Source organism: Amyelois transitella, chromosome 28 (assembly GCF_032362555.1).
Source record: "Amyelois transitella isolate CPQ chromosome 28, ilAmyTran1.1, whole genome shotgun sequence".
In the NCBI taxonomy this organism is placed as follows: Eukaryota; Metazoa; Arthropoda; class Insecta; order Lepidoptera; family Pyralidae; genus Amyelois; species Amyelois transitella.
In genome coordinates, this window is record NC_083531.1 from 3,132,116 (window position 1) to 3,157,547 (window position 25,432).

The window sequence follows — 25,432 nt, forward strand, 5'->3', positions numbered from 1 at the left end:
GACACTACACCTGGCTTGAAAATAATATCTTTTGATTTCCAAAAAAATTTACCGTTACCAAAGGTGCCTGACCAATCTTGTTATTATAGCCGACAATTATATTTCTACAATTTAGCCGTAGTTGAAGGCCATTCAAATTTGCCTCTAAATAAAGAGCTAGTAAGAGATTACTATTGTACAGAAGACGAATTTAGCAAAAATGCGAATTTGGTGGCATCTGCAGTTTATGACCGGCTTTGTAAAACTGATAAAACGGGCATATCAAGAATTCGTTCGGTTGCAGACGGATGCGGCGGGCAAAACAAAAATTGTATTTTAATTAGTATGTGCTGCAAATGGCTATTACAAAATGGAAACATTAAGAGTTTAGAAGTCATTTTTCCTGTCACCGGTCATTCCTTTATGCCTGCTGATCGCTTTTTTGGAGTCATAGAAAAAAAGCTGCGTAAAATGGAGGTAGTACTTCATCCCAAAGAAATCATAGATATTGTGTCTGAAAACGCAACATTAGTAAAATTTGGTGAAGATTGCACGGTTTTTGACTGGAAGACATCTATCAAAGATATCGTAAAACCCACCACAACTTGGAATATTCAATTCAACCAGTGTAAAAGATTTATTCTGCGTCGTTCAAAAAAACCTGGTAACGTGCTTGTGAGGGGCGAAATATATTATAAAAGTGATCTAGCTACCGCTCAAAATATTTGCAGACCACGAAAACTTATAAACATGATAAATCCGATTATACTGCCCAGCTTAGTTGCTGTTAATAAAAGCAAATTAAGTGATGTGAATAAATTACTGAGCAAACATTTTGGTACTGAATGGCAAGGCTTAACTGAATTAAGTTTTTATAAAGAAATATTATTAAAACAGGAGGCCTTACAAGAAACGCCTTCTGAAGATATATATTGTGGTGAAGAAGTTCAGGAATCTGAGGAACTTAGAATTTAATTTTGTGAAAACAATAAAAATGTTTGTGAAATAAATAAAAGTTAATAATCTTTGTGAACTTTAATTTGAGTGACAACCCTAAATTACGTGTTGCGTTATTATAATCAAAGACAGCAATCTTTGACATAGCTATTAACAAAAGCAGCAATCTGGTGTTTGTTTAGAATCAAATCCAGCAATATTTAAATTTAAGTATCAAAAGCAGCAATCTGAAAAAAATATTAAAATTTTATTAATTTCTTCTAAATGCAATCTACCCAATGTAATATTTAATTAAAATGCAAACCTTTAATTTACCAAATTAAATCATAAATGATAAATTTATCAATTATATTAAAGAATGACACGTTTTTTTTTATTTACCACTAATTAGTGAAATGTCAGATTGCTGTTTTTGTTTCTATACGACTCTTTTAAGGGACAACTTTCGACGTGAATATCAAGCCCAAGAAAATGTCACATCAGGCCAAAGTGCAAAAAAAGAAAGAAATACAGATATTACGATGAATTATTATTTCTAGTTCTACACGGAGAAATCTAGAGAGACCTTTTTCAATCACTATTATATACCAATAAGTGTGAACACAGTACAGTCTCAATGACCATCTAATTATTTCGAACCGAGATAATCGTAAAATTTGCTCTTTGACTTTGGTTTAAGAATAAACTACTCAATTAATTCATTCATTAAAACCAAAGTTTTACAAATTCCAAACCAAACAACGATTTTGTGATCGGAGAAAAATATCTGTTTTTATTAGTGTCCGACCGAAGCTTCGGCTTCGGCTTCGGCTTCGGCCACCTTCGGCCAAAAAATCCACCTTCGGCGAAACATTCGGCTTCGGCCCAAAATCCGGCCGAAGCCGAAGGTTTCGCCGAAGGTCCGAGCGACCGTCGAGATTGAACGAACTGTTACGAAAGTCATGAGGCGGCGTGGAGTCACTGTCAAAATATCACATTGCTGATTGCATGCATCAAAACAAGTCCGTACGTGTATTTAAACGAGTGTTTTTTACCAGTAGGTAAATCACAAACTTTAATCTATACATATAATAAAACAGTAAAAATATTTTGTCTGTACATTTAGTATTTTCGACTGAAATGGATAGAGAATTTTTTTTTACATTTTTTGTCTGTCTGTATCTGACTGTATGATTAAAATTCAACTCGAAATTTACGCGGACGAAGTCGCGGGCAACAGCTAGTTTATCTCTAAACCAACCACCTCTTTGATATATCATCAACTTCTATATGAGACAGTCAATATATAAACCTTCAATATTGAGGTTTTGAAATGATTTTAATATTAATTGTAGCTTGTAGGCAATATTGAACAAAATTAATTACTGAGTGCTGAGAGAATATAAACCTTCGGCTTCGGCTTCGGCTTCGGCCGAAGGTTGTGGCGATAGCCGATTAATCGGCTTCGGCTTCGGCTTCGGCCAAAAATAGACCTTCGGTCGGACACTAGTTTTTATTTAAGATACAAATAATATGAATGATAAATATTATATTAGCAGTGCCTTTGTGCAACAATACATCAAAATCCAAACCGGAAAAATTGTTTGTGTAGGAATGTGAGTATTTTTATACTTCGTAATTGTTTTATGTATTTTTGAGTTTATTTTGATGCTTTGTTATCAGGTATTCATTTGAAATGTCTTACTATAGACAAATATTGAAATGGCTGGATGAAATATCCGATGAAGAGAAAGCTGGTTCGGATTCGGAAGACGAGACGGTAGACGATACCACTATTGATAGTGAGTATAGTCCGCTCATGACTCAGAAAGTGAAATTGAAGAGTCCCATGATATTCAAGACATCCCTGAACTATCGGAAGGTAACTATTTTTATTTCGAAATACATACTCAGAAAAATGGCCTGATAGTAAAATGGTCTAAAATATCACCAAACGCAGTAAGGACCCGAACACAAAATATAATTCTACATTTACCGGGAGTCAAAGAGTATGCAAGAAATGCCAAATCCCCCTTTAAATGCTTCCAATTGTTCTTTGACAGTGATGTTATTGAACTTTTGGTCACAAATACCAATTGATATACTAATGAAAAAATAAAGGAAAAGTCCAGAAGAGATCGTGATGCACTCCCTGCTGATGATACGATAATTAATGCATTTTTGGGTTAACTAATTATGGCTGGAGTTCTAAAAGGGTCGCATTTAATTTTATTGATTAATGGGCACAAGATAGATCAGGCGTAGAGATGTGAAGGCTAAAAATGTCTTGTAAACGTTTTCTATTTTTGTTGAGATGTCTGCTGTTTGATAATACGTCAGAAAGTCTAAAAATTGATAATATGGCTGCGATAAGATATTTATGTAAAATTATAGAGAATAAGTTTTTGGCTGCTTACTGCCCCGGCGAGAATGTAACTAACGATGAAAAATTGATTCGATTTTGTGGTCGGTCATTTACTATAATGACAATCTACAACACGGTCCTGTAGGTCATCCTCAACACGACCGCCTTCATAAGATAAGACCTCTGCTATTATATCTGAATAAATGTTTCATGAATGCTGCTCCATTTGAGCAAAGATTATCGTTGGATAAACAAATATGTTCTACTAAGGTAGCACATTTCATGAGACAGTATCTTCCAAACAAACCCCACAAATGGGAATTAAAATTATTCGTACACTGTTCCCTTTCAGGCTATGCCTATACATTTGAGACTTATTCTGGAAAACAAGACGATGAAAATCTTCCAGGGGAACCAGATCTTGGTGTTATAGGGAACAGTGTGATTATTTTATGTCGTTCAGTACCACGGACGTCTAGAGACAACAGCATCTCCTTCGGACTCGCGATCAACAGAGACAAAACCAAAATGATGATCGTGGACCGAGCTGAACTAAATCGACCTGATATCCCTATGATTGGCAACTGTGAGGTTGTCCAAAGCTACTTGTACCTCGGCTCGATGATCACGAACACTGGAGGGTATGAGGATGATTCGAAGGAGATGTGCTATAACAAGATCTGCTGTAGCGGCCGTTCAGCCTCCATGGACAAACGACTCTGACTTAACATTTTAGATGACTAAAACCGACTGACAGACTTATGAAAAAAAGGACAATAGACTTGGACACTAGGAGACGACCATAAGACGACGAGACGACAAGACGTATCTTGACCGCGAAAATTCTTTTTTTATTTTATTCAGATAGACAAATAGACACTCGGCCCGTTCAATCTGCCGTTGATAAGCTGAAAAGAGTCTGGTGCAACCGCAACATTAATTGGGAAACCCTGAAAGCCTTGTCTAGTCCAAATGGTCCAAAAGTGAGTGGTCTGGTTCTTTAATGTTAAGTTTGGGGTCGGGTTGAAAAAAAAATTATTCAGGCAGTGAAACTAGCATGAATAACAAGAATAGTGCTAGCACTGGCAACTTTTATTTTTGTAGAAAAAAATGACGTCAAAGTTCAAGGAGTGTGAATTGGAGATTGAAGTTTGTAAGATGAGAAAATTTATTATAGAAACTGAAATAAAATATTTGTTTTGCTAAATCTGAGTAATCCCACATATATAGAAATATTGGAAACAATTTATTGATGAAAAAAAGGCTTCATTATTTAATTGGTAAATATTTTTTCTTAATATAATATTGCCAATAACATGCTTTATACACCTAATTTTCTTCGGTATTCTGATTCGGCTTTGGTGCCGATTGAGACGGTTGCTTAGTAAAAGTTCATAAAAAATGTTGACGCGTGATTTTCTACAATCAATTAATTTTGTTGTAAAGTTTAGGTATTTACCTAAGCGTAAGCTTATATACTTAAGAATATAATTATTTTAATATTCTAAGGACAATGGCGGCGTTAAATTCACATTATGTTGATGAAACGTATCAGATGAATGTGAGTGTTTGTATTGTGCGAACTATTTAAAAGCCGGCAATGTTCACAGTAAATAAATTGTTGTCGTAGCTGAAATTTAACTACAAACATTTAAGGGACTTTTGGCCTTTAACCATGAGGGCTTTCAGTTGGAAATAAGAATCGGATCGAAGATTATGTTTCGCTGGTAAGTTTAAAATTTAATCAATAAAAATCCTATAAAACTGTGGCGACATCTCTACGCCACTCGTCACAACATCAAATCACACAACAACAGAATCATCGCGAAGAAATTGACGCACTCAGCCAATAGCAGAAAAATAAAAATTTAAAATTTACTTTTTAAATCAACTTAATCACAAAAAAATTATCAGTAAATATATATTTTAAATTTAGGGTGCTACAATTTTGTGGATGCGGTGGAGAATCGACGACTTCGGTGCAAGTCACCCCCGTGACCTCTGCTGCCCCGACGATGGTGGCCATTCATAATAATAAATACTTAATATTACTTTTTTATACCTACTAAAACATAAACTAAAATAACAAGTATTCATTTTAATTTTAATACCTAATATAAATAGAAATTTTTATTTTAAGTTTTTGTATTATGAAAAAGGTTTTAATTTATGTTAGTGTAGATTGGTTTGAGCTTACTCATACCTGATTTTCATAAATTTTAAAATACTAAAATTTCTTCTTAATAAAATGTAATAAAAGCTTTTTTTGCGACATTTTATGAGTAATAGTAAACATTTAAGGGACTTTTGACCTTTAACCATGAAGGCTTTCAGTTGGAAATAAGAATCGGATCGAAGATATTTCACTGGTAAGTTTAAAATTTAATCAATAAAAATCCTATAAAACTGTGTCGACATCTCTACGCTACTCATCACAACAAACATCAAATCACACAACTGACGCACTCAGCCAATAGCAGAAAAATAAAAATTTAAAATTTACTATAAATTTACTTTTTAAATCAACTTAATCACAAAAAAATTATAATTTTTTTGTGATTAAGTTGACAAATATCACTAAATATATATTTTGAATTTAGGGTGCTACAATTTTGTGGATGCGGTGGAGAATCGACGACTTCGGTGCAAGTCACCCCCGTGACCTCTGCTGCCCCGACGATGGTGGCCATTCATAATAATAAATACTTACTATTACTTTTTTATACCTACTAAAACATAAACTAAAATAACAAGTATTCATTTTAATTTTAATACCTAATATAAATAGAAATTTTCATTTTAAGTTTTTGTATTATAAGGTTTTAATTTATATTAGTGTAGATTGGTTTGAGCTTACTTATACCTGATTTTCATAAATTTTAAAATTACTAAAATTTATTCTTAATAAAATGTAATAAAAGCTTTTTTTGCGAAATTTTATGAGTAATAGTAAACATTTAAGGGACTTTTGGCCTTAAACCATGAGGGCTTTCAGTTGGAAATAAGAATCGGATCGAAGATGTTTCGCTGGTAAGTTTAAAATTTAATCAATAAAAATCCTATAAAACTGTGGCGACATCTCTACGCCACTCATTACAACATCAAATCACACAACTGACGCACTCAGCCAATAGCAGAAAAATAAAAATTTAAAATTTACTATTAATTTACTTTTTAAATCAACTTAATCACAAAAAAATTATCAGTGAATATATATTTTGAATTTAGGGTGCTACAATTTTGTGGATGCGGTGGAGAATCGACGACTTCGGTGCAAGTCACCCCCGTGACCTCTGCTGCCCCGACGATGGTGGCCATTCATAATAATAAATACTTACTATTACTTTTTTATACCTACTAAAACATAAACTAAAATAACAAGTATTCATTTTAATTTTAATACCTAATATAAATAGAAATTTTCATTTTAAGTTTTTGTATTATGAAAAAGGGTTTAATTTATATTAGTGTAGATTGGTTTGAGCTTACTTATACCTGATTTTCATAAATTTTAAAATTACTTAAATTTATTCTTAATAAAATGTAATAAAAGCTTTTTTTGCGAAATTTTATGAGTAATAGTAAACATTTAAGGGACTTTTGGCCTTAAACCATGAGGGCTTTCAGTTGGAAATAAGAATCGGATCGAAGATGTTTCGCTGGTAAGTTTAAAATTTAATCAATAAAAATCCTATAAAACTGTGGCGACAACTCTACGCCACTCATCACAACATCAAATCACACAACTGACACACTCAGCCAATAGCAGAAAAATAAAAATTTAAAATTTACTATAAATTTACTTTTTAAATCAACTTAATCACAAAAAAATTATAATTTTTTTGTGATTAAGTTGACAAATATCACTAAATATATATTTTGAATTTAGGGTGCTACAATTTTGTGGATGCGGTGGAGAATCGACGACTTCGGTGCAAGTCACCCCCGTGACCTCTGCTGCCCCGACGATGGTGGCCATTCATAATAATAAATACTTACTATTACTTTTTTATACCTACTAAAACATAAACTAAAATAACAAGTATTCATTTTAATTTTAATACCTAATATAAATAGAAATTTTTATTTTAAGTTTTTGTATTATGAAAAAGGTTTTAATTTATGTTACTGTAGATTGGTTTGAGCTTACTCATACCTGATTTTCATAAATTTTAAAATACAAAAATTTCTTCTTAATAAAATGTAATAAAAGCTTTTTTTGAGACATTTTATAAGTAATAGCAAAAATATAAAACTTTGTTAATTTTTTCATAATATTATTGAGTTATACTGTTATTATAATATTATAGTTCCAAATTTAAATAATATTATTCAGTTTGTAGTTAGAATAACTCAGTTAACACACACAGTCTCACATCAGTTTATAAGTTGCGTATTGTGCGTATGGTGATTATTTATGCGTAAAAATATCGACAGCTCTTGGGTTGATAAGTAGAAAAAGCGTTAGAAAATTGATATTAGTAGTAGTAACTTGCACTTCACTGGTTAATTATTACTATCCTCAGGAACTGTCTCGGCACTTTGCCATGGCAGTTTGTAAAACTTGAAATGTGTCACATTGTGTTTTCAAAGCACAGGTCGCTCAAAATGCATTTTTAAAAATTAAAAAAATGCATTTAGGGCGGTAATTTAACTCACAAACTAAAGTACGGAAATATTATTTATTACTCCAGAAGTACATAGGTTGAACATAAAATAAAAATAAGACCAGCATTCAGTTATACGTGTGACCGTGTTCAAAATGGTGTTCCTAATTGGCGTCTCTAGACAAATCAGTTTAGACGAACTTTTTAGTTTAATAACCAATGAAGCTCTGAGGCCTTGGATAGGACCAACACACTGGGTCCGACTTAACGACTTGTTTCTAGAAACCGGCCATCAGTGGCTCCATCAATAGGACACGTGATTGTGAACATGGACCGCAACAGTGAAATAATTGAATTTATAAATGGGGAAATTTGGTGCAGACAGTGCAGTGTGTGTGACTGAAAACGAACCCCTCGCATCTTTTGTGTAAGTACACGTCCCAAGGACCTGCTCGTATATTAACGGACAGCACCCGATACTTCAGCCAGGAGGCGCCGGCCTCGATGCTGATTCCCGATGTCGTGCCAGACATCAGATGACAATCACGGATAAATATATAGTGTTCCCCATGACTCAAGCTGGCCGGGAACAACTAAAGACCCAGTAAGTATATTGTATTATTCTTTAATACTACTCTGTCAAGAAAGTAGCAGGAAAAGATCAATAATACACAAACTGTTTGTTATTCATCCAAATTTATTTTATCACCTTCAAAATATGCTCCTTTAGAAACGATACACTTACGCCAACGAATAATCCAATCATCAAAACATTTTTTAAACGCTGTTTCCGGAATTGAGGTCAGTTCTCGCCGCGAATTCTCTTTTATGTCTTCTACCGATTGAAAACGGGTGCCACGAAGTGGTAATTTGAGTTTAGGAAAAAGAAAAAAGTCGGCTGGAGCCATATCTGGTGAATATGGTGGTTGCTCGATGGTATTTGTTGAGTGTTTGGTTAAAAATTCGTTCACAATGATGGCCTTGTGCGAAGGTGCATTATCATGGTGCAAAATCCAAGAATTTTCTTTCCACAAATCTGGCCTTTTTCGTCGGATTTGCTCTCTTAAACGCCGCATAACACTCAAATAATATTCCTTATTTACCGTTTGACCTTCCGGCAAGAATTCCGAGTGCACAATACCGCGATAGTCAAAGAAAACAGTCAACATGACTTTGACTTTTGAACGACTTTGGCGTGGTTTTTTCGGTTTCGGTTCAGTTGGAAGGCGCCACTCCGAAGCTTGTTGACTAGTTTGCATGTCAAACTCGTAAACCCACGTCTCATCACCAGTAACAATGCGTTTCATGAATGTTGGGTCGGAATTGACTCGTTCTAGCATGTCCCCAGCGACTCTCTGCGATTGAGTTTTTGAAAAAAATTCAGGTCTTTTGGGACTAGCCGAGCGGCAACATGTTTCATACCCAAATTATTAGTTAAAATGGTACGGATCGACTCGTGAGATACAGAAAGTTCGGTGGCTATCTCTCTCAAAGTTGAATGAGGATTTTCAGTCACTATTTCCTTCACTTTTGCGATGTTAACTTCAGTTGCAGACGTTGATGGCCTACCAGAGCGAGGCAAATCTTCCATCACATCTCGACCGCTTTTGAACGCTTTGTACCACTCATAAGCACGAGTTTTTGATAAAGTCGATTCACCGTAAGCCTTCTGTAACATTTTCAGTGACTCCGAACACGATATTCCATTGGCAATGCAAAATTTAAGACAAACTCTTTGTTCGATGTTTTTATCCATTATGAAATTAGCAATACACACTAGATATGATATAACTAAAAGTAGCACTGTATTTAATGTAAACAACAGATGCAACTCAAACTCCGCGCCAAAATGGAAAACAGTTGTGCCAATCTAACAACAACAAAAAAAACAAAAATTTGAATTTGGAACCATAAATAAATAATCCATTCCCGATACTTTTCTGACTGAATGTATGTATGTAGGCATACCAAATAAGTGTTAATTTTGGTGATTTGTTGCAGGTTTTATTCAAAATTTAATATCCCAGGAATTGTAGGATGCATAGATGTGACCCATGTCTCAATAATTAAACCTACCGAAAATGAGAAGAGGTTTGCGAATAGGAAAAGGGTTATCACTCCTTTAATGTACAAATTGTAAGCATGGTCTCCTTACTCTTAAATATTTGTGCTCTTTTAAATGGAGGGTTTACTGTTTTAGTCAATGAAAATTAAAAAATGAATATTTTTATTTCAGATTTGTGATGTGAATCTCAATATAAAGAGTGTGGATGCCACTCCACTCCACAGTCACTCTGGCTCAACACATGATAATGTTATCTGGGGTGAACATGCTCTAAATCATTTCACACAGAAGCAATTGGCCTTGGGTGAAAATTTGTATTTGTTGAGTTTGTATATTTTGTTACAAGTATATAAATATCATTTTAAATTTAAATACATATTAATTCATTATTTTATTCATCAGGAGATCCGGAGTATGCTTTAGGATGTTTCTTAAAAAGGGAGGGTAAAATGCGTCCAGGCCGAATACTCTTGCTTATTCATTATGCTTATAAATTATGTGTAAATCATGCCATCCATTTAGTTATTCTTGATACGTTTTGCAAAAAACAGTCAGAAGTTACAGCTGCTAGGAATAGGAATGCCTCGGATAGCAGCGATAATGAACACAGCAGCTCGGATGAACTTGGTAAGTGTTATATTTTACCGATATTTTTAGTCTAAAATGGATGCAACAAGGCGCAGAAGTAATACAATTAGGCAATTGGAATTGCTGCTGGAGTTTGTCGAGGACAATAAAGATTTAGCCCTTGGCAGACTCCGAGGCGAGAAGTCGCGAGCCTTATCAAAAAGGCTGTGGGAGATAATAAATAATAGGAACGATATGAAATGTCGTGTCAGACATAAATTAACAACAATAAACGTGTCCCAACAGGGCACTGGTGGGGGGCCCAATACACAAATAGTGCTAACACCCCTAGAAGAGAGGGTGGCCAACATCATAGGGCGTGGATGTTGGTCCTATGCCCAATATTGCATTAAACCCACTTCAGGTATGCAAATTTCACATTAACAAGAGTCTGTTTGTGTTAAAATTCCTTGAAAATTGGTCTGTAAAGAGCCGATATCTATTTCGGAATTGTGCTTCCGACACATTTAAAATATCTTGCCGTAGAGCTTATGCATTAGCTTAAATATCTGTTATATGAGTATAATTAGTTAGTTTGCTCCTCGTATAAACTCTATAGTTATGTCTTTGGCCGGTATTTTTTGTCAACAAGACGCTCAAAACTTAAAAAGTTTTCAAGTGGTTTCCGATACAAGTGGCTTACAATTCCATTTTGAGGTCTCTACAAAGTGAAAATCAAAGATTTGAAATAAAAATGGATTCGCAATCGCATCAGCGTCGCCGGCAAACGAGTGTAGAGCAGTTGGCGCCGCTTGTTGATTATTTAGAACTGCACAAAGACCTAGCTCTAGGAAGAGTAAGGTCAAAAGAAGCTTCGGGCTTTATCAGCAAGACTATGGAGAGAGTGTTCCCTTATATTAAATGTTGAGTGACCCACAAGGACGGGAAAAGAGTGGGCTAAGGTTGGTTAAATATTAAGATTATTGTTTGATTGAATTAGCTAACAATATAATACTTGTTTATATTAAAGTTTTCTTAATATGTTTATTTAATTTTTAGGTCTGGAATGACCTTTAGTGCCGGGTGCGGGCTAAATTGGTCAGCATTAATGCCAGCCTTCAAGCGACAGGAGGTGGTCCAAGCACTGCCACATCCCTGACGCCACTTAAGGATAGGATTGCAAATATCCTAAGCAGAGATGTTGGCCCCTTACCTAATGTCAGACAAGATCCATTTGCATTAGTAAATGTAAGACAATTTAAGTATTTATTTATTTTTTATGGTTTAGTGAATAAATTAATTCATAAAGCATAAATTAATAATCAAAATTCAAATTTTAGGAGTGAATGAATGAAGAGAATCCAGTGGAGAGCATTGAGGAGTATGTTGTTAGTTACTGAAGAAATTGAACCTCTGGATACAGTGTAAGGCAATTTTACTTAGGACTTTTATTTCATTGATTGGTCCACCATCACAGTTTTTTTGTCAATATTAAAATATACACATAATATTATATTTTTTAGGATAGAATTAGAGTCTGCCATACAGGAAAGCCCTATAGTAGGTAATGTGGCGCAGGATGTTAGTGAGCCTGCACAAGAAAATGTTGAGTGGCTATCTCCAATGCCTGTGCCAATAATAGAACAAGTACCTCCTACACCTTCTTCACCAACTTCAGTCTTACGTGAGCGTGCGTGCGAGTAGCACGTGTGTAAAGTGCGCGCGGGCCCGTACAACGTAACATTCTGTCGGTAAGAATATTTTCTTTATTTTTTGGTATTTCTTTGTTTAATGTGTTAAATTATAATATGAAAAAAATATTGTTGCAGTAGAAATGGCCAGAGGACTAAACGATTTAGAAATAAATAAAATTTTGGAATTGAAAGACGTAGAAAATGACGTAATTTTTGACGAAGAGACGTGGAGACGAGTCCGATCATGTTAGTATAAGGGTTGAATCGGACACGGAAGAGGTAGAAATACCTACTCTTGAGCCTCAACAAGGAAGTAGTGACAGCGATAATGATCAGCCTTTGTCAAATCTTACTCGTAGATCTATATATAAAGGCAAAGACAACACAATTTGGAACTGTGCTCTCAGAAAATGTGGCAGGGGACTGTTTTATACAACAGAGGACTATGTATTTGGTGTACTGGTTATTTTTTATACATTGTCTGTGTTAATTCACCCGCTAGTCTGTTTTATCAATAGGAATCATCAATGTATCATTGCTTTGCATTATATTTCTTTATGAACATATATTTATTTTACACAGGCCGACCGAAAATACATGATATGGCTCCTAGTAAGAAAAAGTTATCCCGAGAGGAATTACTAGAGAAGAAGAGAAAAGCAGAACGACTACGATATGAAAAAAGAAAAAATGACCCACAAAAGAGACAAGAAATGAGAGAGAAGGAAAAGCTGAAGTATCAAAATAAGAAAGAAAAAGGTTTGCGAAAGTTAGTTAAGGACATGACACCTCGTGAGCACAGAGCTGCCTTAAAGAAGTGGAAAGAACACTGTACCGTGTATCGACGAAACAAGTAGTCGATGAAATTAATGCTCAAATTTCAGCTCTAAGTCCTTCCCTAATCAATCATAATGGAGAAGGTATTGAAATAAAACACACGTTATTTTTAACTATGATTGAGAGTGGCTCAGGTTTGATCAGAAACTTCATCGAGTGCTGTATGTACCATTTGCGGTGCAAGACCAACAGAGATGAACAATTTAGAAAAAGTTCAAAACAAACCTGTCGACGAAGCTTCTTATCAATATGGACTTTCAACTTTGCATTGTTGGATCAGATTAATGGAACTTATTTTACACTTATCTTACAATTTAGGATTTGCAAAATGGTCTGCCACAACTACAGAGAACAAAAATTTAAAAAAGGAAAAGAAGGCTTATGTACAAGGAAGGTTCAGAGAAGAACTTGGATTAAATATAGATAAACCAAAGCAAATTACTGGCAACACTAATGATGGTAATACGGCCAGGAGATTTTTTCAAAATTACCAATGTTCACCAGAAATCACTGGTATAGATGAGGAATTAATTAAACGATTGTATATAATACTTCAGGTTATGTCAAGCGGTAGAGGTATTGATGCCACGAACTTTGGTCAATATGCATTTGATACAGCACAACTGTATGTTAATAAATATAAATGATATTATATGAGTCGTATAGAATCAAAGGCGGCTATCTGTAAATTTTGGTAAAAATAAGTTTTGACTATGGTAACATTTAAAATTTTGAATGCTTCTAACGTATACATTGATTTACTATCAAAAATGGATATCTTTCATACAAAATACACGTCAAATCCGAGTTCATTTTCAAATACGGCTATCTGTAAAGATTCAAAATCAAACATGGCCTTCTTCATCCGTCAACCAATCACAGCCGTCGATTTGCCGCGCGACATTATGGCGGATCACAGTATTTTGCACAAATAGTGTTGAGTGATTTTTATTTATTTATTACAGTTTAAGTTTGTGTTACTAAAGATATTGACTGAAATTGAAATAATGGAGTCTAATCCTAGGTTGGTTACTAATCAGTTTTCTCGAAAACGACGCAGAAATCCCGAAAAATGGCAAAGAAATGTTGCTAAAAGAATGAGGTTAGTATTGTTACTAGGGCTGTGCCACAATCTCATTGTAATTTAATATTTTATTTATTAAGAATTTGGATTTCTATTTATAATTTTAGCTAAATAATTTATAATTTTTACTATAACAATAAAATGGATATCATAAACATCATCTACCAAGTATTGTTTATCGAGATAAAGAACTTACTTATCTATTTTAGGTATTCTTCTAAATCTGCGCCTGAACGAGTCTGTAACCATTTATCAAAAGCGCTACAGTGTGCAAAGTTGACAATGGACCAAATCATGAAACTGCACCGCAACTTTTATGCACATAGTGAAAAAAAAGAGCAAGACGCACTTATTTTAAAATATTGTTCGGTGCAAAGCACAGCTTATAAAAGACAAGGATTTAAAGGACAAAGACAAACTGCCACAAAATATCACGTCATTTTGGATAAAGGAAAAAAAATACCGATTTGCAAAAAATTCTTTTTGTCCATATTTGGTGTAACGAAACACCGAGTGGCATATGTAATGAATAGATTTTATTACACATCCGAGTTTCCTACCGAAAAGCGTGGTGGGAACCACAAAGAACATAAATACTATGCTCAGAAACAATCTATTCACGCATTCATTCAAAAATTAAAGTGTGTTGAGTCACACTACTGCAGAAAAAGCAAATTCGCAGAGAGACAGTATTTACCATCAGAGCTCAATATTAACAAACTGTTTATAATATATAAGAGCAGTGAATTTGCAAATTCTAAGGTAAAAAAGTCGTATTTTCGTTGTATTTTTAACAAATTTTACAATATCGGTTTTGGATCGCCAAAAACAGACGTCTGTTCAATGTGTTTACAACTAACAGAGAAGTTAAAAAATGAAAGTGACCCGCAAAAAAAGAACGAACTGATAACTCAAAAACGAGTACATACGTTGCGAGCAAAAGCATTTTTTGAGAAATTACGTGAAATATCTGATGGATTGAAAGTAATATCCTTTGATTGCCAAAAAAATCTGCCCCTACCTAAATTGCCCGATCAGAGCACGTATTACAGCCGGCAATTATACTTATACAACTTCACCATGGTGGAAGGATCTTCTACTCTTCCATTTTCAAAAGAACGTATTTTTGCATATGTATGTACTGAAAACGAACATAATAAGGATTCTAATCTAGTTTCATCGGCAGTCTACCATCGTTTAACCGAAACAGATAAAACTAATATCGACACTATTCGATTGGTTGCTGACGGCTGCGGAGGCCAAAATAAAAATAGTATTTTAGTTGGTACGTGTTGTAGTTGGCTGCTAAAAAACAATACTATTAAAAAAATAGAAATAGTGTTTCCAGTGACGGGGCACTCATACATGCCAGCAGATAGAGTATTCGGAGTGATTGAGAAAAAACTGAAAAATCTTGAAGTAATATTGCACCCCAACGAGATCAAAGACATAATCACTGAAACGGCCACTTTGGTGGAATTCGGTAAAGATTGTCCTGTTAAGGACTGGAGAAAGTCCGTTAAAAATGTCGTCAAACAGACAACATCGTGGCCTATGAAGTTCAAGGAGTGCAAAAGGTTCATTTTAAAACGGTCGAAAAAGCCAGGCAGTGTCCTGGTTCGAGGAGAACTTTTCTATAAAAGTGATGTTGCAGTAGCGGCCAATGTATGCCAAAAGGGCAAGAAAATAAGTATGATTGAGCCGCAAACTTTACTCAGTGGTGTACCTGTAAACAAAAATAAACTGGAAGATGTAAATAAGTTGCTAGTTAAACACTTTGGCCCTACGTGGAAGGAGTTACAAACTTTGGCCTTTTATGACAATTTATTTATGTCACAAGAGTCTCTTATTGCTTCACCAGAAGAGCAAATTCAAGATTATTGCGAAGAACCATTAGATGATGCCTGTGATCTTCGTATATAAAAATCATAGAGCATTGAATCACCGTGTCGCTCGCGCGCTACTAGAGGCGCCTTTGTCGACAAATTCTTTAAAAAGCAACGTGTCAGTGGGCGTCACCGTTTACCCACACTAATTATTACAGAAGTAATGCATCTGAATAGTCTAAGCTGACAGCCAAACGTCGCATTTTGGAATTTAATGATAATGACCCTTGACTAACTTTCGTCTCTAGTCCGGCCGCGCGCGAAGTTCATTGCTCTGTGATAAAAATGCACGAAGGTCACCGGTACCATCTAATTTTATTACTTAAAAAACATTGCATTAAATTTTGTATTAAGTTTAAGAAAGTCATTATTTCATTTTCATGTTTAAAAAAAACTAAGTACCTACCTATTTCATTTTAATTCACTGTAACTTAAGTATAAAGTATAAAATTAAAATATCATTTCTTTCTAATTTTGTTGTTACGTTAATTTTATCCAGTTGAAAATTCTAATTTCATTTTTATGTTATTAAATTCTAATTTCATTTTTATGTATACAAAAAAAAAACTTAATTTTGTTGGGAATTAAAATTTCACTTGTTTTAATTTTGTTGATAATTAAATATTATATAATTTACTGCTTGTTTGTTAACATTTATTGATAGTGATATTGTTATCCGAACCACTATTTGAGTAACAATATCACTAACAATACCCCAGTGGTGTCAAATAAAAATAATACTTACTCATGATATTGTTTAGTGACAACCCTTATTTTACTTTTTTTTTATTAGTATCAAACATGGCTATTTGTCATTGGCTTGGAATCAAAGGTGGCTATTTGTCTATATCTCAGGTTCAAATACGGTTATTTTCAAAGTTCAGTATCAAATGTGGCTATCTGCACAAAATAAACACCTGCCGTATCTAAACATTCAACTTTAATACAGACTTTGAGTTAAATTGTAAATTCTTTAATGATAATTTTGTCTTGCAAACAAAAATTTTGATGTAAAAATGAAAAACAGTCCTAAAGGGTTTATTTTTTATATTGTCACTTTTCAGCCATAACTCAGATAGCCGATTTTGATCCTACACGACTCATATGCCATCTTCGGTGCACAAGGTGTTAATTCATGGTGAAAGTATTATACGACATTTCTCAGTTTTGCCTCTTGGACAACTCTCAGAAGACGCCCAGGAGTCACGAAACAATGACTACAGGCAGTTCAGGCTTCATCATGCAAGAAAATGTTCGAGGACAGCTACAAACGAAGATGTTTTACACACTTTTATATACCTCTGATCCATATATTTCATGTTTGAGAAAACCTTACAATAAAAAATATTTGGAACTTTTTGATGAAGCTATAGAGCTCTTGAGTGACTGTTAAGCTATATTTTTATATTGTCTTGATATTTGACGAAGTTATTTTATTTTATTTCTATTCATATTTCTTGTAACATAGATGTAAGTCTACAAATTCTGTACTTATTTATGTTCTACATTTCTTATTACTACTATTAATAAACTTTCAATTATAAAGTGTACGTTATTTAATTGTACATATATCGAAGATTATCAGGAAAAAAAATCACGTTGATATCATCATTAATAAAAAAAGTTATGGATTTATGAGATGAAAAGTAGTCAAAGTTCCCACTGTGCGTCACCTCAACTTTTTGTTTGACAAGTTTCGGAACAGTAAAGTGATAGCTGCGTTCGAACCATCTGTCAAAACATTAGCGACTCCCAGCCGACTCCCAGCTAAACCGGTTCCAGTCGGCAATATGGTTTTTCGCCGGGCCTAGTGAGTCAGTTTGCCGCGAACTGTTCATGCGGACAGTTGGAAAGAAATTATCGACGTGTTTGGACATATTTTTTTGCATCGCACTTAACTAATCTCTACGCATACACACCACAGAAATCCAACATGTCCAAATGTATTAAAATACAGAAAGGTTCATTAGTGAAATACAGAATAGAGTCTATTTTGTGGTCTATTCAATAGACCATGCATGTGGAATATGTCGAGAGAAGAATACAGCAACAGAGTATTAAAGCAGAGCGGTTAGAATGAAATCGCGGATATTCTATACGGTGATTGGCAAATCTTAGAAGAAAACCCTAAACAAAAAAGCAGTAAATTCCATTCAAATGAAATTATTATTTATTCATTAATCTTAATTAACGCCGCCAAAGGAACTACAATGGCAGAGCCAATATTTGGTTTTGTCTTTTACTGCTAAAGTAGTTCTTAACTTATTTCAAGACTACCTTGGCAGACATTTTATACTTTTTATGGATAATTTCTATAACAGTATATATATATATATAGCTTTATGCCGGTTTTTAAAGAGAAATAAGACTGATGTCGTCGGTACTTTAAACAAATGATATCAAACGATTGTGGACAGACAAGTACCGACTGGACAAATGGTAAGCCGACATTTTGGAGACGTAAGGCCTACGCAGACCGGGACGGAATGGCAAGGGATTTTAATTTTTACTAATGGACATTCAACCGTACTGTTACAGAAATACGACATAAATTGCTATGCTTTAAAATGATGCCGTGGCATTGAAAGGGATTTAATCGAAAAGACACGCCACAGGCTCCCGTGGCGGGATGCCGCGGCATACTGCGGTAGGCAACGGCATGACACGGACTCCGGCGCTCGTCACAGGCTCCCGTGGCGGGATGCCGCGGCATACTGCGGTAGGCAACGGCATGACACGGACTCCAGCGCTCGTAGTAATATACTGCGGGGTGCGGCGGTGGGGGTAGAGAAGCGGGGAATGCACACCATTGACCATCCATTTGCGCCCGCGTCTTTGACGACTGTGTACCTACGTGTTTTTTTCGGAGACCAGTTTTTTACGTTTTTTATTCCAACATGGAGGAAAAATTAATAACATTAGTTCAAGCCTATGATTATTTATATAATATGTCATCAAAACATTATATGAACACTCAAATGAAGAACAATGCGTGGAGAATAATTGGGACAGAAATGAATAAAACAGGTAAATATTTTTGCAATATAATTATATTTTAATACTTCACACGGTATTAATGTCTATTTACAATATCGTTTTGCCATGGAATCGAGCCCTCATCAGAGTTAAAGTAATCTTTAAACATCTCCCGTACTGTCGTACCATCTAATGCATTGTTCATATTATTATCGTTTTCTAAATTAATGCTTACACTTGCTATACTTTGACTTTCTGTGCTTGTACCACCTATGATGAAATTGTGTAAGCAAGTACATGCTAAAATGATATTATCAATATATTTTGGTTGAACCTGAATTCCTTTTTGACATAATTCGAAACGTTCTTGAAGTATACCAAATGCATTTTCGACGATACGCCTGGCTCTACTCAAACGATAATTGTATATTTTCATTGCTTCATCTGTCAATCGGTCGCTACTAAATGGTCTCATAATGTTTGTGGTTAACGGAAAAGCCTCGTCTGCTATAAAAACATAGGGCAACTCAAGATCTGTCCTCGGTAAACGTTTTTTTGGGGGAATATCGAGGGCATTAGAAGTCAATTTTTTTCCAAATATTGAGTTTTGCATTATACCTCCATCACTATTTCGTCCATATGATCCTACATCTGCAATCACAAATTTATAATTTGCATCCACAACCGCTAGTAGCACGATACTAAAAAACTTTTTATAGTTCATGTAGAGACTTCCACTATTGCGAGGTGCCCTTATCCTAAAATGTTTACCATCTATTGCACCGATGCAGTTCGGGAAATTCCATTTTTCATCAAATTCCATCGCGATTCGCGTCCATTTTTCCCTTGTTGGTTTTGGCATAACACTAGGCCTTAGGACATTCCAAATGACTTGGCAAGTTTCATGTACTATAGAGCGCACTGTACTAAACCCCATACGATAGCTGTAACCTAGAGACTTGAAGCTACTTCCCGTGATCAAAAATCTGAAAGATAATATAAAGAGGGGTAAGTGAGGCAGAGTGAAAGACAGGGTACAGTTAAACAAAGTCAATTAAATAATACGATATATTTATTTATATATAATTATGAATTCCTCACGATATTTTCCTTCACCGTAAAGCCAGTGGTAATTTTTACTTAGAAAAAAAATTAGCTCAATATAATCCCATAAACATAGCTGGTGCTAACCTAGTCACCTAGTCACTATCTAAGGCCTTTTCCCATTACCTACTTATTCTGATTCTATACCATTTTACCTGCTTATGTTTTGTTTTAGGTGAAGAATGTCAGAAAATATGGAGTAATATACGTAATAATTTTAGGAAAGCTCTGAATAACAGAAAAACAAAGAGTGGTGACCCGTACACAAAGCGACGCCCTATCAAGTTTGAAAAAGAGCTGGAGTTTTTGAAAAAATTCATTCAGCACAGAAAACAAACCTCGAATTTGGACTCCTCTTCAGAGGATACGCAGACTTCTTTTGCAGAATCCGCTGTCGTTGATAGCGATGAACGTTCAGTTTCGCGAATGACCAATGATTCACACCATTCCTCAATAATACCAGAACCTACAACAACTGCTGAAATACTAAATAAATATATTGAATCGAAAAAGGAGGTGGACGCCATTGATTCGTTCTTTCAAACAATGGCTGCCACAGTAAAAAAGCTACCAAAAAGAGAGCAGGTCCGAATAAAGAGACAAATATTTAATATGGTAACTGACGCCGAATTAAACTACATAGAGGGAACTCCAGCTCCAACATCTGAAGATGTCTCTACCAATTTGCAACATCAACGACCATGCCGTACCGCTTTTACTTCAAGATCTGGCTGTGGAACCGCGGCAGGCTTGGGCTATGAAGCTGTATCAGGATCTGGCTATGAAACCACCTCAAGATCTGGCTATGAAACCACCTCAAGATCTGGCTATGAAGCAGCTTCGGGGTCTGACTTTGGAACCGCCTCAGGCTCCGGTTATGAAGCAGCTTCGGGGTCTGGCTTTGGAACTGCCTCAGGCTCTGGTTATGAAGCAGCTTCGGGGTCTGGCTTTGGAACTGCCTCAGGCTCTGGTTATGAAGCAGCTTCGGGGTCTGGCTTTGGAACCGCCTCAGGTTCTGGCTATGAACCTGCTTCACGGTCTGGTTATGAAACCGCCTCGGGCCCTGGCTATGAAGCTGCTTCAGGGTCTGGCTACAAAACTGCAGTTTCTGAATACGAAACTAATCTAAAGTAGTAGGTACTCTAAATTAAGTAAAAAGAAATAAAGATCCAGGAATTATCAGTGAGAAGATTTATCAGTGCAAAAACATAAAAATCGTTATTATGTGTCTACAATTCATGATTGTATTTGGCAAAAAAAATTGTTTTTTTAATTAAATAAAAGAAGAAAATATTAAACTTATACAATCATTTAACTGCCCACCTCAAACACAAGGATAATCTTTGATCGGCTTCAATGGGGTTGCGAAAATTGGTCCTCTGTTTTTCGATATATGGTCGACATATATTCAACAGTGCTTGAAATTTCTCATAATCCATTCTATGATAGTCATAAAATTTTTGCACGTCGTATTTTAAGTCATTAAATAAATTATTGAATTCACCCTTTGATTCCCTTTCTTTCCATAAATTATCAACCCAAAATCTTCTTCTATTCCTATTATTAGCCTGTGCACTTTCTTCTTCATCTGCAATAATCGATATCAACACTAAATCCCAATCTACCATTGTAAAACTGAGGCACACCAACACTCAATCAAACGCAACTGAAGACTGCAGGCAGCAGGAGTCGCTGAGGCGTGCTTTGTCATGCCGCGGCACCCCGGGGCATGCCGGGGCATGCCGTGGCAAAGTGCTGGAATGCCGCGGCACGCCGTGGCATGCCGTGGTAAAATGCTGGTATGCCGCGGTATCTAAGCAGCCGGTGTGCGCTGACTCACGGCAAAATCCCTTGCCATGACGTCCCGGTCTGCGTAGGCCCGTAGCTGTCGTATCTTGGAAAGATACAAAGTAAGGGCCGGCGCCCACTGCCGGCACGGCACGGCATGTCATGGCAAAGGATTTTAATACTAATTAAATTATTTTGAATCTTATTTCAATAAGTTTAGAATTTATGTTACTTTATTTTGATACCACGATGCCGCGACGTGCCACAGGATGCCGCGGCATGACGCGACACGCCGCAGCATGCGGCGGTATGACGTGTCTTGCCTTTTCATTCCACAGGATTCCGCGGCACGCCATTGCATCCCGTGAGACGTATGGGTCATTTTGGGGTCGAGGAATTATGATTGCTAGCTAGTTGAAATAAGGTTGAAACTTGTGCAGCATTTCGATGGAGCGCATTCCGGTCGGTGCGCGGGGGCAAGGGAGGGAGAAAACGCACTGGCGCGCACGATTTTTTCTCTCACACTGACTGAGCGTGGCAAGTAATTAGCACGTGCGTACGCGATACAGTAAATTACTTCACGTAAAATACGGAAAAATGGATGAAGAGAAACTGATTAATCTGGTTCGTTCGCATGAGTGTATATACGATGTCTCCTCCCGTTTCTACATGGATCAACATATGAAAAGGAACGCATGGCAGAAAATTGCAGAAGAAATGAATAAAACCCGTAAGTTATTTTTTTACTTATTTATTGTCAGAAATAGAAACTAACATCTATTAACAATTTCATTTTGCCAGTACACGTTACCAACATTAGAAAAATATTCAGTGAAACAATCTCTTACAACCATCCCTTCCAGATTATTGAAAACTGTATCATTGGTTCTATCGATTGCATTATTAGTATTAGAGCCGAGTGCTTCCATAGAATGATCATCAATGATAAAGTTATGCAAACACGTACTTGCTAGTATAATGTTGTTAATGTACTTTGGTTGAACTTTTACACCTTTTTGAAATAGTTCGAATCTTTCTTGTAACATTCCAAAAGCATTTTCTACAATACGCCGTGCTCGACTTAAGCGATAATTGAATATCCTTTTTTTTTTCATCATTTAAAAGATGTGAGGGGTATGGTCTCATAATATTTTTTGTTAGTGGAAAGGCTTCATCGGCAACAAATACGTGGGGTAATTTTTGAGTTGAATGTGGTAAAGCTTTTTCCGGTGGTATGCTTAAAAAACCATTACGTAGTTTCGAACCAAATTTGGAGCTTTGAAGTATACCGCCATCGCTGTTTCGACCATATGCTCCGACATCTACAATCACAAATTTGTATTTTGCATCCACGACAGCTAATAAAACGATGCTAAAGAACTTCTTGTAGTTGATATACATACTTCCACTGTTATTAGGAGCTCTAATCTTGAAATGCTTACCATCTATGGCCCCAATGCAGTTAGGAAAATTCCAAAATTTATCAAAGTCGGTTGCAATTGACTGCCATTGTTGGCTCGTGGGTTTCGGCAATGCAGTAGATCTTAATACAGTATATATTGCTTGACAGGTTTCGTGGACTATTTTACGCACAGTAGTGAATCCCATACGATAGCTAAAAGCTAAAGACTTAAAAGAAGCTCCTGTTATTAGATACCTTTAACAAAACAAAAAAAAACATTAGTAGACGTTAAAAAAAACGTGTGTGTGACGTAAAAAGCGTGTGTTATTTAAAATACTTCATTCTTGTTACAGATGAAGAATGTCAGAAGACGTGGAGCTGCCTTCGTAACAATTATAGAAAAGCCTTAAAAAACAGGGTGTCCAAAAGCGGTGACGCTGCCAGAAAGAGGCGACCAATTAAATTTGAAAAGGAACTTGAATTTCTGCAAAAGTTTTTTCAAGATAGACCTCAGCTTTCAAATTTAGACTCTTCTTCCGACGATACACAGCTTTCCGAAGATACGCAGAATATCGAAAATACACAACCTCCCGAAACAGCATCAACTGTTAATTTTCCTGAAGCACAATCGCCTGTATCTCAAATGTCATGTTCATCCCATGCATCAGATTCTAGACCAGCTAGACATGTTCGTCAACAATCATACATGTCATCGCAAACACAGTATACGGAAACAACAGCAGAAATATTAAAAAAAATACATTGAAAACCAAAAGAAAGAACAACATCCCATGGAGATATTTTTTCAAGCAATGGCGGCAACAGCGAAGACTTTGTCACCAAAATTACAAGCTGAAATAAAACGCGATGTCTTACGTATTGTTACTGATGCAGAAATAAAGCATTTGGAAAATGTGGAGTTAAGTTCAGTTGTGTGCAGCGAAGTCGTCCTTCAACATCAAGTTCAGGATTCGATATTTCAAATGAATTTCATTCATCTCAGCAATACGCACCAACTTCTGTTGCCAGAACCCATAATACAATAATCGAAAGAAGTAATTTTTCTTCATTTAATAAGCCCGAACAACAATATAACACCGAACAAAACTATGGTACTACTCATACATACATACATACATAAAATCACGCCTCTTTCCCGGAGGGGTAGGCAGAGACTACCTCTTTCCACTTGCCACGATCTCTGCATACTTCTTTCGCTTCGTCCACATTCATAACTCTCTTCATACAAGCTCGGCGGTTTCGGGTACTTTTGACCTGACCCTTTACCAGGACATCCTTAATTTGATCAAGATACGTTCGTCTAGGTCTTCCCACTCCGACCTTTCCCTCCACACTCTCCTTGTATATCTGCTTAGTCAACCTTTATTTATTTATTTATTTACAAATGCTTTCATTCATCCTCTCCACATGACCGAACCATCTTAACATACATGGTACTACTCATACAGAATACATACCTACTCCTATATCCAGACATCAAAATAATAGTGATATAATATATAACAATAATTCCAGTATTCAATTACCGGACTATGAAAACTAAATTTTTTATAATACTTTCGCTTTTTATCATACTGTACTGTAGGTACATTTGTGATCATAGATAGCTGATTATAAAAATAAACAATTACCAAATAAATCAAGACTTTTATTTTAATATTAGTAAATGCTCCGTGGTGTCACACACAGCTCAAAAATTTGTTAGGTTATTCTGCTAAACTGTTTCAACCGAAGTGGTTAAGTTTAGTATGTGTCATAGAGCAAGATCCCAGAGCCGTAAGACACAACTTATTTTCTAAAGAATGGATCTTTCGATTCTCAGTAGTCTTTCATGTACTTTTAATACCTGCATGTTTGTGAGACTTGCCCGGTGACACCTGCGCAGGTACCAGGCGAGAAAGGTAACTAAAAATCACAGTTACTTAACTTAAATTTTTATGACTGATTTTTATATATATTTTACAGACTATTACTCTGAAGTCATATCAGAGAAGTCAGACGCTTTCCATGCGCCAAAACTTTTGTCAGACGCTTTAAAGTTCTATCAAAAAAAAATTAACTTTATTTATTTTTAAATGTCTGACTTTTATATATGTTATTCAGATAACTATTACAAAGTTG

The 25,432-nt window shown here is 35.6% G+C and overlaps 2 protein-coding genes, 1 long non-coding RNA gene and 1 pseudogene across 4 annotated transcripts; 3 read left to right on the forward strand and 1 right to left on the reverse strand.

The window, feature by feature from the left end:
• The first annotated feature begins 11,162 nt into the window (after window positions 1–11,162).
• LOC132903596 (uncharacterized) lies at window positions 11,163–11,931 on the forward strand. The gene is made up of 3 exons (XR_009657456.1): window positions 11,163–11,481; window positions 11,579–11,767; window positions 11,860–11,931. It is a non-coding gene; the product is annotated as an uncharacterized LOC132903596 (long non-coding RNA).
• A 6,544-nt stretch (window positions 11,932–18,475) lies between these two features.
• LOC132903595 (uncharacterized) lies at window positions 18,476–21,430 on the forward strand. Its single transcript, XM_060952238.1, has 2 exons — window positions 18,476–19,047; window positions 20,276–21,430. The coding sequence occupies exons 1-2, from the start codon at window positions 18,918–18,920 to the stop codon at window positions 21,232–21,234; spliced, it is 1,089 nt and encodes a 362-aa protein (XP_060808221.1). The 5' UTR covers window positions 18,476–18,917; the 3' UTR covers window positions 21,235–21,430.
• LOC132903594 (uncharacterized) lies at window positions 19,053–21,728 on the reverse strand. 2 transcript variants are annotated; one of them, XM_060952236.1, is made up of 3 exons: window positions 21,424–21,728; window positions 19,768–19,982; window positions 19,053–19,647 (listed from the first exon to the last, which is right to left on the reverse strand). In XM_060952236.1, exons 1-3 carry the CDS (start codon window positions 21,726–21,728, stop codon window positions 19,094–19,096), a joined length of 1,074 nt encoding a protein of 357 aa, XP_060808219.1. In that variant the 3' UTR covers window positions 19,053–19,093. The 2 variants fall into 2 exon arrangements, with proteins under 2 accessions (XP_060808219.1, XP_060808218.1); XM_060952235.1 differs by having other exon boundaries at window positions 19,053–19,982.
• A 397-nt stretch (window positions 21,729–22,125) lies between these two features.
• LOC132903563 (uncharacterized) lies at window positions 22,126–24,336 on the forward strand (annotated as a pseudogene).
• Window positions 24,337–25,432: the final 1,096 nt, after the last annotated feature.

Bases quoted from the DNA above. Each gene is read 5' to 3' on its own strand.
- LOC132903595 (XM_060952238.1), top strand. From the start codon at position 18,918: ATGGAGGAAAAATTAATAACATTAGTTCAAGCCTATGATTATTTATAT. The intron at 19,048-20,275 runs GTAAATATTTTT...GTTTTGTTTTAG, and splicing joins GACAGAAATGAATAAAACAG to GTGAAGAATGTCAGAAAATA.
- LOC132903594 (XM_060952235.1), bottom strand. From the start codon at position 21,728: ATGGTAGATTGGGATTTAGTGTTGATATCGATTATTGCAGATGAAGAA. The intron at 19,983-21,423 runs GTGGGCAGTTAA...ATTATCTTTCAG, and splicing joins AGATTATCCTTGTGTTTGAG to ATTTTTGATCACGGGAAGTA.